The sequence below is a fragment of the Cydia splendana genome, chromosome 22 (genome assembly GCF_910591565.1).
Source record: "Cydia splendana chromosome 22, ilCydSple1.2, whole genome shotgun sequence".
Taxonomy (NCBI): domain Eukaryota; kingdom Metazoa; phylum Arthropoda; class Insecta; order Lepidoptera; family Tortricidae; genus Cydia; species Cydia splendana.
Genome location: NC_085981.1, coordinates 6,286,408 through 6,300,088, shown reverse-complemented (window position 1 = coordinate 6,300,088; position 13,681 = coordinate 6,286,408). Strand labels below are relative to the sequence as shown.

General features: G+C 38.7%; 1 protein-coding gene across 1 annotated transcript in view; it reads left to right on the top strand.

Annotated features, from left to right (window-relative positions):
* The window catches only part of LOC134801520 (catenin delta-2), a 95,425-nt gene extending 81,970 nt beyond the window's left edge, over nucleotides 1–13,455 (top strand). Inside the window, exons 15-20 of the mRNA XM_063774132.1 lie at nucleotides 588–729; nucleotides 1,309–1,481; nucleotides 1,958–2,126; nucleotides 3,816–3,944; nucleotides 6,635–6,759; nucleotides 8,878–13,455. Of these exons, the coding sequence (XP_063630202.1) occupies nucleotides 588–729; nucleotides 1,309–1,481; nucleotides 1,958–2,126; nucleotides 3,816–3,944; nucleotides 6,635–6,759; nucleotides 8,878–9,006 (867 nt within the window). The 3' untranslated portion in view covers nucleotides 9,007–13,455. The remainder of the gene's footprint in view (nucleotides 1–587; nucleotides 730–1,308; nucleotides 1,482–1,957; nucleotides 2,127–3,815; nucleotides 3,945–6,634; nucleotides 6,760–8,877) is intronic.
* Nucleotides 13,456–13,681: the final 226 nt, after the last annotated feature.

The following is a 13,681-nucleotide window of genomic DNA, read 5'->3' as shown; positions in this document are numbered from 1 at the left end:
GAAAACGCCAGACGATTCTTAAATAAACGTGACTTTTCGTAGCATCTGTCATCCCGATACATATCTTCTTTCGTTTGACGTATGTCGATGTACTATTGGCTAGGCGCCCTAGCACGGAATAAAGTATTACTACCCTACAGAAAGGACACTTCCCACAAAACCGAAGTTTGACAGCGATTCCGGGACGAATCATGCTATCCCTTTCTATCCCTTTCAGCTATTTAGGGTAGTCAAAATTCAAGTCATTATCTTATTTGTGGTCGTGCACGCAAAAGGACGTCAAGCGGTGCCAACCCTAATAATTGCTCGGAGCAATGCTGAGCCGAACGGAGCCGAGTTTGCCCGAAGTCAGGAGTGTCTTCCCATTCGCCCTAGTCGGAAGTATCATCAAGGCAGAGGGAATATATATCCCACATGATTTTGAACTTTGTTTCAGAGTGATAGGGTTCAATTTTGTATAATTTCTGACACCCCTATCACGGTTACGTAGCTTCAGTTATTAGATACGGTCTTCTATTATGGGGAAACGCAAAAGATATCAAGAGAGTCTTGTGCCTTATAAACGGTTAACCGTCTGTTGTTACTAGGTGGTGCCACTATACATGGCGCTGCTGCAGACGTGTTCGAACCCGGAGACGCTTGAGGCTGCAGCAGGCGCGCTGCAGAACCTCGCGGCCTGCTACTGGCAGCCTTCTATCGACATTCGGGCGGCTGTAAGGAAAGAGAAGGGTGAGTTTAGTCTAAGAATTAGTTACAGTTAATTTTGAAGATGAATAGTTAAATTAAAACTAAAAATGTGACTAATTGACGACCGGCTGGTCAAGTGGGTAGTGACCCTGCCTATGAAGCCGATGGTCCCGGTTCCGGATCCCGGTAAGGGCATTTATTTGTGTGATGACACAGATATTTGTTCCTGAGTCATGATTGTTTTTTGTGTATTAAAGTATTTATATGTTATATATACCCACAACACAAGCCTTCTTGAGCTTACCATGGGGCTTAGTCAATTTGTGTAAAAATGTCCTATAATATTTATATTTATATTTAATTGAATCAGCGTGGTCAATCACTAACTTTCGTTTCTTATGGTTAAACCCCGTTGTCTGGTCTCACTGACGTTGGTTGGCGATAAGGTGGCATTCAAATGTTTGGGAGCAACTGAGCAACTAGGTTGGTCAAATGTTTTGACCAAATGACCTAGCCATTGACCAAATGACAAACTTCTATATTAAGCCTTTCATATTTAATCTTTCTCTGTCTTTAACATGAGAAAAAACAATATTAATCTCAACCGAAAAATCTTCTCAGGTCTACCTATATTAGTGGAACTGCTTCGAATGGAAGTGGACCGCGTCGTATGCGCGGTGGCCACAGCATTGCGGAACTTGGCGATCGACCAACGCAATAAGGAGCTCATCGGGAAATACGCCATGCGGGACCTGGTGCAGAAACTACCTAGCGGGAACCAACAACATGATCAGGTAAGGATCCTAACTGTTAGGTGTGTAAATGCTACGGGGGTTGTTGGTGAAGTTGACACTTGCAGACTGTTTTTTTAAACAGTAAACCTTCACTACTGTCCGTCCGTCCGACCATAAACTCAGAACGTAAGCTTGTAAATCTACTTTCAATGATTATTTGCAACTCCATAAAAGAAATTTGTCAGAACACAACCTCTATTAATGAGAACCTCTATAATTGAAACAACGATTTGTTTAAATGAAAAACCTGGTTGACACAAAATTGTCGGTCCCTTGAGATTAAATAAATTCACAGTACAAATGTCTCGTACAGAAATGAAACACTGACATCCCTCCTAGGGTCTTATAAAGATACATAAATAATAGTGAGATTACAGACAGATATTTTTTGATTACTACAATTAGCACAATTATTGTTCGAAATTATCCAATAAGATGTTCCTGTTCAAGTGTTTAACCTTCATATTATTTCACAGCAGGGCACATCAGACGACACAATCGCGGCCGTCCTGGCCACACTAAACGAAGTGATCAAGAAGAGCGGCGAGTTCAGCCGTTCGTTATTAGAGGCCGGCGGCGTGGAACGCCTCCTCAACCTCACCAAGCAGCGCCATCGGCATACGCCGAGAGTGCTCAAGTTTGCAGGTAACTTACCACCACTACTTACCACTGATTACTTGTCTATATATATGGTCAAAGATAATCGGTATACGAAAGACATGGCCCGGGTCATACCTGGCTAGTACATAGGCCGTCCTGGCCAGATTAAACGAAGTGATCAAGAAGAGCGGCGAGTTCAGCCGTTCGTTATTGGAAGCCGGCGGCGTCGAGCGCCTCCTCAACCTCACCAAGCAGCGCCATCGGCATACGCCGAGAGTGCTCAAGTTTGCAGGTAACTTACCACCACTACTTACCACTGATTACTTGTCTTTATATATGGTCAAAGATAATCGGTACACGAAAAACATGGCCCGGGCCACACCTGGCTAGTACATAGGCCGTCCTGGCCAGATTAAACGAACTGATCAAGAAGAGCGGCGAGTTCAGCCGTTCGTTATTAGAGGCCGGCGGCGTGGAACGCCTCCTCAACCTCACCAAGCAGCGCCATCGGCATACGCCGAGAGTCCTCAAGTTTGCTGGTAACTTACCACTGATTACTTTATTTATGGCCAAAGATAAGGTCCATGAAAACCACGGCCCGGGTCGCACTGGACTGGAACATGGACCGTCCATTGTCAGTGCGCTGGTCGATCATTTGCAAGTCAGTTATTTGGCGCGGTCGGGGGCCTATTTCATCATGATGACACCTGACAATTTTCTGTGGATTTTTTGATCGATTAGTAACAACGGTACTTGGCGTCATTATTTACTTGTTGTACAATGTACAACGAACTGTCGCTGTCAGTAGGCAATTGTCACTATGGTGAAACAGGAGCATGGCTCGTGGTTTCAAAGTCGTATCTCGGGTTTATTGCGGATCAGAACGTAGTCTTATGTACCTCACTCGCATTTAGGTTCAAAGAATGCGCAAATGTTAATCCTTTCTTAAAATAAGTTTCCTTGGCTGCTATATTTATGGAGTTATTCATAAACGCGTTACTGGCCTGAATTAGCTATGAATTGTTTGTCATTATCTGTCATTTTGACTTATGTATTTGTAAGAAAAGGATTCTTTTTAGTCGGATACTCTTGTCAGAGCAGTCGTGGTAATTGAGGTCGTTGTACGGCCTTTTTTTGTTGTTTCCCGCTTCGCACGCACAGATTTAAAGGTGACCCGGTGAAGAAAGGGATAAAACATGATATAACTAAATCAGTCCCGTAAAGTTTTATTAATAAGGGTGTTAGTATGTAAACGTAGTGTATTTTACACAATGATTTATTATAACTCAAGATACGTTATAGGCGTTCCAAAATTGAAGCGCTTACCTTGTGACAAATTGTACAAGTTGCCTTTAGTCGCACCCGGGCAAGCGAGAAATGTGCACGTTTTAACGAGCTCCCGCTCACCGCAAGAGAAAGAGACAGGCTCATGTTTAATAACGAGTAGGTATGTCATAGATGAATGGAATGCGAAAATTAATCAAAAATTATAGGTTCGTAGGTATAGAAATAAATATGGAAGTATTTTTTGTGCTCCTTATGTATGAGTATAACCTATGTATAAGCCCGATTTAGACGATGCGAGAATTCGCATGCGAGTTTCATACCATTGCGGGTTTTGATCGGTCGGTTGAATTGGACGTAACCAATAGTCCGCAATGTAACTAAAATCGCATACGAGTTCGCGCGCCGTCTAAATCAGCCCTTAGTTATATAATATCATTGATTGTGCAGGGCAAGTGCTGCAGACGATGTGGTCGCACGCGGAGCTGCGCGAGGTGTACCGCAAGCACGGCTGGCGCGAGGCCGACTTCCTCACGCCCGCGCGCGCCGCGCAGCCGCGCTCCAACACCAGCACCTCCGGTACGTGTACTCACATGTATTCCAAGGGTTAAGAGCCAACGGGAGTGGTCATTTCTCCATACAAACGTACTCCTCGTTTTCCTCCGTGGTTTTTGAAGCTAGAGCAATGATTTTTTCAACACAGATTAATATTGTCAATATCTGTGTCGGACCGTTTTGCTTTTTTTGATATTTTTGTTTTTTAAGGCGCTAGAGCCCTTCAAAAATGGCCAAAATGGTCAATTGACTATGCCGCAATGAGAGGCGTGGCATTCAAAACTGATATCAATTAGCCAAAAAAGCAAAACGGTCCGACACAGATAATTTCATAATCATTTAGATTTCCAAATTTGGTTACGATTGGTTAAGTTTTGCAGGAGGAAACAGAGGAGTACGAAACCTCGATTTTTGAGATTTTTACGCAGGATTTTTCGCCTTGTCCTTATCGCACTACTTTTAGGTGACGCTTCCGTTAGCGAGACGGGTATATTTACCTAAAATATTTAAAACTCAGCTCCTGTTTCGTCTTAAACCAACCCGCAGTCGTTACACTAACAGCTTTTCACATTGTCCGTTCCGATATCGGATGTCGGAAGGAAGTAAAATGTAAGATGTGTTTAATTATTACCAGAGATACATATAACTCCGTATAAGATAAATAAAGTCTAAGAAAAAAACGTGCCTCGGACGGCCAAGAAAAAGTCATTCTCGAATAGATGGCGCCATTACCTTTGGCCTATTCTCAGCTAGATGGCGTTAACGACACCGCTTGGTATTTAACAGTTTTAACACATATCAGTGAAGGAACATGGGTCAGTATGGAACAATAAAAATTAAGAATCATTTATCCGTAAACATATTTTGATTATTTTATACATTTTCAATTTTATTTTAAGTTTTAATCGAGTGTCGACAGATGGCAGTAAATGTACCGTGACTACAAAATTGACAATGACAGGACCCCTCTATACTATCTATTCTTTTTGTTATTACTAAATAAAAAATAAATAACGCAAAAAAGGCCAATGGCACTCTCCTGCAGCTGTTTTTGTCATAGGCGCCTTCCGACATCCGATATCGGCAAGGCGTTTCCGATAAATTCAGCCATGTCGGAACCCCCGTCCGCTGCCAGACCGATAATATTTGTTTGTGTGCGTATGTGTAGGCATAATACTTGTTGTAATGTGCGTGACCGCCACAGTGACAGCTAAAGACGGCGCCCGGGCGCGCCCCCCCGCAGCCTGACTACGTGGATGTAGGATCCTACATCCGATATCGGATCGGACAATGTGAAACGCTCTAAGGGTCTGTCACCGTTAAAGCGTTCGCCAAACTTTTGTATGGGAAGTTTCATATTTGACTGTTGAGTGATATTGATCAGTCCGCTAAATGTGGTTGGTGCAACTGGCCCTGGCTATTAAAAGGGGTAAGCTAATTCTGAAAACGATGCTTCGAAAAAATACAAGTACCTATATCAGCAAAAAGATTCAAAATCAATTCTAAATTTAAATATTACGTTCGTTTATTGGCTGGAAAATATAAGACATAAGGGTGTCAGAAATTAAGCAAAATTAAACCCTATCACATTGAAACAAAGTTCAAAATAATGTGGGAAATATATTCCCTCTGCCGTATAAAGGCTTAATATCTAGAATAGACAAGGAGAGCTCAGTGTTTACGATATAAGAATAGCAATCGGATCAGCACTTGCAGTCACAGAAACGCAAATGGGGATGAAAATCATCTTCTTCTTCTTCGTTACACTCTTGACAGAGAGGTCATGGCCATTATGTAGACTTTTGAGCGACTCGTTTAACGACACGGCGCTATTCCTCCCATAGAGCTGCTTTCCGTGAAAATCATGCTTACATAAAAATCATGCTTAGCATTAGCTAACAAATAACAAATATTGTGTCTTGTATATATTAGCATTTGTATGTACTTCTACAGTGTATATTCTTGGATGCTTAACTGCCTTGTATATATTGTCTATCATCTTAAATCTGTCTTTTTCATCACACGTACCATACCTATTTTTAAATACCAAATATTACATTTTTTTGTTCTGAAAATGAAAATTTACGAATTTCGCGCCTAGGAAAAAAAACTACTTATAGTAATCATAGGTACTTGAGCAAACTTTGATGTAGATTTAAAATGGAGAATTGTTCGAGCTTGTTTTTGAGTGAAAACGTAGCTTAACAATAACTAAGACAGGTGACATCATAAATAAAATAACTTTATAATCTGTACGACCAGCGGCGATCAAACTACAGATGTAGTGCATAATTATTTTCCATCGTATTTTCACGGAAACGTACGAACGTGTCTTGCTATTTCTGTCAGTTTCGGTACAAAAAGTACTTACATTGACTGAACTAGCATGACAAATACGAACGTTTCCGAGAACATTCGATGGAAAACAATTATGCACTACATCTGTGGTAGCGATGGATTGTTTTTTCGCGTACGCTACGTGTAGATCTCTTGTAAAATTAGCAAACGTTTTTAGGCTTTGGACATCTATAAGAAATGCATATGTTATTCGCTGGTGCTAACACGCCCGATAAATTTTCTGAGATAAATTACTCGCTCTTCAATAAAAAACTTGCTACTCGCTGATCGCCGTCGATTAGACACCTTCCTATCGCGCTCTTACACTACTTATAATCCACCATTTCACCTCCGCTCACTCGCTAACCTCACTATAGGTGGCGGCACGCCGGTGGGCGGCGCGCCGCACTCGCCCAGCAACGCCAACAGCACGCTCAGCCGGCCCATGGCCAGCACCGGCGGCACGCGGTACGAGGACCGCACCATACGGAGGCACAGAGAGGTAACACCGTCACTGACCAGACTAGCCGTAAACATCATCATCTTCCTCGCGTTGTCCCGGCATTTCGCCACGGCTCATGGGAGCCTGGGGTCCGCTTGGCAACTAATCCCAAGAATTGGCGTAGGCACTAGTTTTCACGAAAGTGACTGCCATCTGACCTTCCAACCCAGGGGGTAAACTAGGCCTTATTGGGATTAGTCCGGTTTCCTCATGATGTTTTCCTTCACCGAAAAGCGACTGGTAAATATCAAATGAATATCAAATGATATTTCGTACATAAGTTCCGAAAAACTCATTGGTACGAGCCGGGGTTCGAACCCGCGACCTCCAGATTGAAAGTCGCACGCTTTTACCGCTAGGCTACCTGCGCTCACTCAGTAGCCGTAAACATTTCCTTACATAATATAGTATGTAATATTTTGTAATACATGCCATACGACTAAATAATATAGTATGAATTTTTGAAATGATTTTTCGGTTCGGGCCCTAACTAATCTGTTAATCCAAAGCGTTTGTTTGTTTTATGCAGCGGTTACCAATGCTAACGCTACTGACTGAACGGTCACAAACTCTTTTAAAAAGCAATGTTACCGTCCTATTTATACGGTTCATATTCATCTAATAGCTCATTCTGTTACCTGACAGGCCACATACAGGCGATCGATTTTCCTACATTACCCAAAGTCGTTATATCAGAATGAGCTGTTACATGAATATGAACCGTATAAATAGGATGGTAAAGTTGCTTTTTAAGAATATGGTTGCTTTGGCACGCGCCTTTGACGCCTCTCTATATAATAAACAAAGGCTTTAACCGATAAGGGCCCGAGCCGAAAAAATCATCTCATATAATTCATACTATACCTGTGGGACTTTTTCGTCGATACCTCTCAGATAAGGTGGAAGACGAGCTGGCGGGAATCCAGTTCTAGGAAGGGAAACTAATGTTTCTAGCCGTATAGAAGTACATGTTAAGATCTGTAATTAAATTGCATTATGTTTCAAAAATTACTGACATTGTAACAATCTGTGCCTTGAATTGAAATTTAGTAAAATTTTCTTTTAAGCGGCGGGTAACAGCTACATGCACGCTTTGTTTTATATGCAAAATGGGTTGTGGTTCTGTTGTGAAATATGTTAATGCATTTGTGGAATTTGTAATATTTGCTGAAACATATGCGTTCGATCATGTGCAGAATTTTCATCGTTAACTACATTTAGGGTTGGTTGCTCCAAACCGTCTGTCACCGTTAAAGCGTTCGCTTAATTTTATTGTATGGGAAGTTTCATACTACACTGCTGATTGTCGTTTATCAGTCAGTTAAATGTGGTTGGTGCAACTGGCCCTTAGTCATGTTCGACAGTACATACTAATCTGCACTGACGACGCTCTACTAAACAATCATATTCATAAACTCATTGAAAGTATAGGTACTTACTGACATATGTTTTGTGATTATTTAATAATATTCAATTAGTAATTCGTGTCACAATAGTCCCAGAATATTAGGGCAGAATGTTATATTTAATTATTTATATGGAAGTCAACAAAATATACGAAATAGGTATCAGTAAAAATAAGTCATTAATTACACCAACGTACATTTTTGTTTCAATAATAAATATACTGTCAACTTTTAATGGGGAGTCAAACGTTTAATGTCTTTTTGTTGGGAGTAATGTCTAAGTCTTGATTTTTAGGGTTCCATACCACAAAAGGAAAAAAACGGATCCCTTATAGGATCACTCGTGCGTCTTTGAAAAAAATACACAAAAATAGTTCTTTACCTTTATATGACAGGAAAACCTATTAGAAATGTGCAGTGCAGTCAAGCGTGAGTTGGAATTAATTAGTTTTTGATCCGACCCCTACGGGTTTTTTAAAGACATTTCATTCACGTTCCACATAAAAAAATACATTGTTAAAAATTTAGTAATGTACGCGAACGCGAATCCGACTCTTACTTGACCGGTTTTTAAATGTTAACGACATAAATAATAAATATATATAAGTTTCAGTTTTCAGGCCACGTAAAGCGTCGACTAATTATAAAATCGTTGAAGCCTATTCGCTCTATCCTAATCCCTTCTCAGTACTAACAGAACCATTACTTTCAGAGCGATGACCCCCCAACGATGGACGTGAACAACTACCAAGACGGTCTCGGCATGGGCAACCCCAACGGCCGGCCCATGAACCTCCAAGGCGTGCAGGCGTCCATGCCCATGCCGCCGAGCAGTCGCTAGTGCGCTCAAGAGAGATCGTGGGGGTAACTTGCTTGTCACACTCTAAAATCAACCTTAATGTTGGGTGGTAAAGTTTAAAGTGTGGCGGTTAGTGTAACGGGGTGTCGAGTAGAGAGTATTTGGGAGTTATAGACGAATGAATTACAAATTATAACGTTTAGCCGCCCATACGTCAAACCTTGCCAAGCAAAATGAAATTTTATTTTGTCAACACAAAGTTCAAATTAGAATGGAACAGGATACCTTTTTATAGGTCTCTGGGCGGCTAGAGGATAATAGACGCTTGAATAGGCAACCCCAACGGCCGGGCGATGAACCTCCAATGCTTGTAAGGTTCGATGCCTATGCCGCCGAGCAGTCGCCAATGCGGTCAACACAGATCCTGATAACTTCCTTTCACACTAAAATGAGCCTTCGTACATCGTGGTAAAGTTTAGTTTATATTCTGAACCCAACTGTACATGTATGGTCGACTCCCCTTTGCACAAGTTACAATTTCTGTTCTCGCCAATATCTAACAGTATTCGAACGTAAACGATAAGTATAAATGTAGTGCCATTTTATAAAAAATACAAATCTTTGTTGCAGCGGTTTATTCAAGTTATTCTCACGATCTTACCGAATTGTAATTCATATTACATATGAAAGTATCTTGCACAAGCATTTATTATAATTATTATAAATGCATTGAATAATGAATATATGTAGTGTTTCGCCTATATGACCGTTCTGTTTTTTTTTAAATCACCGAACGTGCAATGACGCATGTTTTTACGATTAGTCAATAAAATGAACCGTTGAAATAATTTCTAATATATTATATACCACCGTACGTTATCGGAATCATAATTCATTTTATTGATATTCGTAAAATCATTTAAATCATGGAAATGTCAGAAAATATGAATATTATGTAAATTACATTTTAAAAGTCGCTTAAAGGCAAACAGGTAGTATTTAGGCACTGTTTTATTTGCGATAACAACTTAGAATAATAATGCCTAGAAATAAATATTGGCAACCGAAGTGAAGTTATTTTTACTATGTTATGACCAGACCTGCTAGCATGAGTTGCGTTCTCGCGCGCGAGCGCATACATCGAGCGCGACTTCAAGTATGGACTCGCGCGCGAGAACGCAACTTATGCTAGACCGCCAGGTTTTCATACATTGTAAAGTCGTCACCAGTGTATATCGGAACGGCCAAGGTGTCCAAAGATATATGAACATGGCCTTTAACGTCTTGGTAATAGAGGTGCTTTGTTCAGATATTTGGGAACAGCTTGGCCGCTCCGATATATCTGATGGCGAATGCACACCGCTCAGAATGTGATGGAGTCTTATTTATATTCTGTATCTTTAGGTATTTAAATAAAAGTAAACAAAATCTACCCTCAAATGGCTCCTTAAGCCAGTTGAAGGTAGATGATAACATTACATGATCAAATAATGTACGTTAAAGTCTGGTCGTTCAGTGACTGATCCAGGCGGTTTTGTATTTGGTTGGTTAACCAATAAATGTTATACCTACCCGAAAATGTACAAATTATTTGTTTACTTTTATTTAAATACCTAAAGATACAGAGTATAGACTTCACTTTTTAACAGGACGGTATGGGACGGACTGTTTCTAGCCTTCTAGGTGTTATTATTCTAAGCACTTAATTCACGATGGCCTAAGTAAGATAGCGCCGTTTTTTATGAGATCATGTCAATTCCCCATGTATATAGTCGTGCCATTCGATGTTGTGTAACCTCAGGGTTTTCAGGTAGCTGTTGTGTTTTTTCTATTGGGGCCGTGTACGGACTAGATATAAGTCCTTTCAACAGGTTAGGTAAGACTTATTTTAAAGGCGGATTCATATATAAATACCGAGTTTAATATTGGAGTTTGAATTGCTATTCCTACTTTGTGTTGTTTTTGGAGAAAATATTTTTTCCTAGTATGATTTTTATTTAAGAAGCAAAACGTGGCAGCTGTAAGGGTCAAACACGTCGTTTATGCGGCTTCAAAGCATTAAATATTAGACAAAATAGTAATCCACATTTCAATATTAAATGCGTATTATAAACTCCTTATATAAACTTAATATACATATACGTATTATGAAAATTATACAACAACCATTCTATTATTACCATAGACAAATAAATACTAAGAAGCGAAATGTACTGCAAAAGATTGGGTCAGGCGCTAGCGCTTGACAACCGCATAATGTACGATATCGTACAGCGCCCTCTACTGTCAAATTTGCGACTACAAATACTTTAAGCGTCTTAGTATTCTTTTATCTATCTTTTACTAAAAAATATTGACATTTAAAATCGGTCATGTCCACCTTACAACACCGAATAGTGACTAATTAATATGTTTTTTGTAATATTTTGTATTCATTCCACAACCTAAGAATAATTGTAATATAGGTGTCTAATGTCCTATGGTATACTTAAGGATTATCCGTCTTAACGTAGCGATATAGGCGTACGATGTCATGTAAGCTTCGAAATAAATTGGTAGCCTGATTTTAACCGAAGAATCGTAAAGACTTAAACTGTTATAGAAAAATTTTATTTATTAGATGTTTCAAATGCTAATCGTATGCTATATGTAGTATGAATTATCTGAGATGATTTTTTTAACTCTGGCCCTAATAATCAGTTAAACAAAAGGTATTATTTCCTTTATGCAGTGAGTACTTCTGCTACTGCTAAAAACGCCGTCGAGGAGCAAAGCTGAAGAAACATTAGGGGTGTTAAGTCAGAAAAACATTTGAGTCACTACAAAATGTATTGAATGATATCAGAGCCATCTAGTGAAGCTATTCAGATGTAACTTCTTATTTAGCTACTTGCGTCGATAGTTTATCGTCGATAGTCGGGCCACAAAGTTTTTCTATAACATTGTTAGGTTATGGCAAGTTTAGTTCAAATAATACTAACTTGCTGCGGAACATTCCGATTCTCTTACTATTCTAATAAGATTGCTAAGGGATTAAAAAACAATCTTCCGTAGTCTATCTTGCCGAGTAGGTAGTAATCGGGATGCTACCAGTAAAGTAACCACCAATCCTAAGCTCTCCATTATTATGACAATTTAAAATAATATAAATTTCAATTTATTTTGATAATAAGAGATAATTTTAATGCGCTCGAAGCATTCGCGACTCGTAAGACGCGAGCTTTTCTTAGTAATTTCGAGAGAAAATGCTTTAAAACTATTTCGGTTGACTTCCCTCCGTCTATGGTGTTAGTTTTATCTATGTAGCATTTAACTATTTATTTTTCATTATACTAGAATTATTTTAGTTAATCATAGGCCATAAATTTAAGAGATTTTTGTGAGAACTTTTTTCTTTTTCTATAAAAAAATAACATATTTGCACAATAATGCATTTCTACGTCTCCTGAGACAACCACATGACTGACTGGTACAAAACTACCCTCATCCAGTGCATTATATGTTTTAAGTACCCATGTATGTAAGTGTTTTTGTATATTTTTATTATAAATGTAAGTGAATGTACAACGTTTCTTTTTCATCATTACAATACACTTGCCAGGGCAACATAGCTTCTATGAAGCTTGATTTATGATCATTTCTACTTTTTTATAGTTTCTTTCTAACTAGATATAAGGATAAATATTTAATCGACAAGATACTTCATTTAATTTTGATGGTATTTAGTTTTAAGGGCATTGTCCAATTTTATATTATTTAAAAAGTGCCCTAACTTTTTATAACTTATATCAAAATGTCACTAATCTATATTTGACATAATGGCGGCATGGTCAAATCGTAACGTAATCTTAGGTTATCTCAGACAGCTTCCATTGTAGATATCATTGAAGATGATTTATAATTTTAATGGAATAATGTATACTTGGAATAAACCACCCTAAGTAGGGCTTGTTGTATAGATCACTTATTTTTTTAATTAGGTTTCCCAGCTGTAGAAGATTAGTTCTTGTTATCACTTTCACTTTGCAGAAGATCTCTATAAATTTATAGTATTTTTAGGTCATTGTAGTGTCACCTTTAGAACTTTGCAAGTGGATTTATGAGGGCAAATGTTGGCTATACCCTAACCATTTTGACTTTACCGCATCAAGACATGTCCGCGCGCATAGATTCTACTGGAGTTCTATGTAGTGTTACACCACGAAGAAAAATATATTAAAATGTCTATGGTCAACCATAGATATAGAGTTGTTGGAACAGTAATACTCGATTATTTATATTTTATTTAAAATTTTATATTGAAAATTATTTAAAGAGTGCAGACTTCGGTTGTCGTTGCGACGTAGCTGATAGTGAATGATAGTTTCTCTTTTGTCATGTTGTACGTAGATTTTAATAGAAAATATTTGTCTTATATAAAAGATACATTATGATTGAAAATAATTATTATATTATACACAATTCACAGAGAATTAAATGAATGATTTTTTATGTTTTGGTTTTTTCTTTTTTTTTTCCTTTTGTTTCCTTATTTTACTCGTATGATATCGATTGAATAAGCCATTTATAGGCCTATAGTATAAGTTGTACCACAAAAATGTGGATGTTTGTATGGCTACAATTTTAATTATGTTCGATACAATTTGTTTGGTAATTAATCGGATAAAAGGATTTGCGAACCACTAAACAAGACTCATGTAAGGAATTAAGCTTTGGA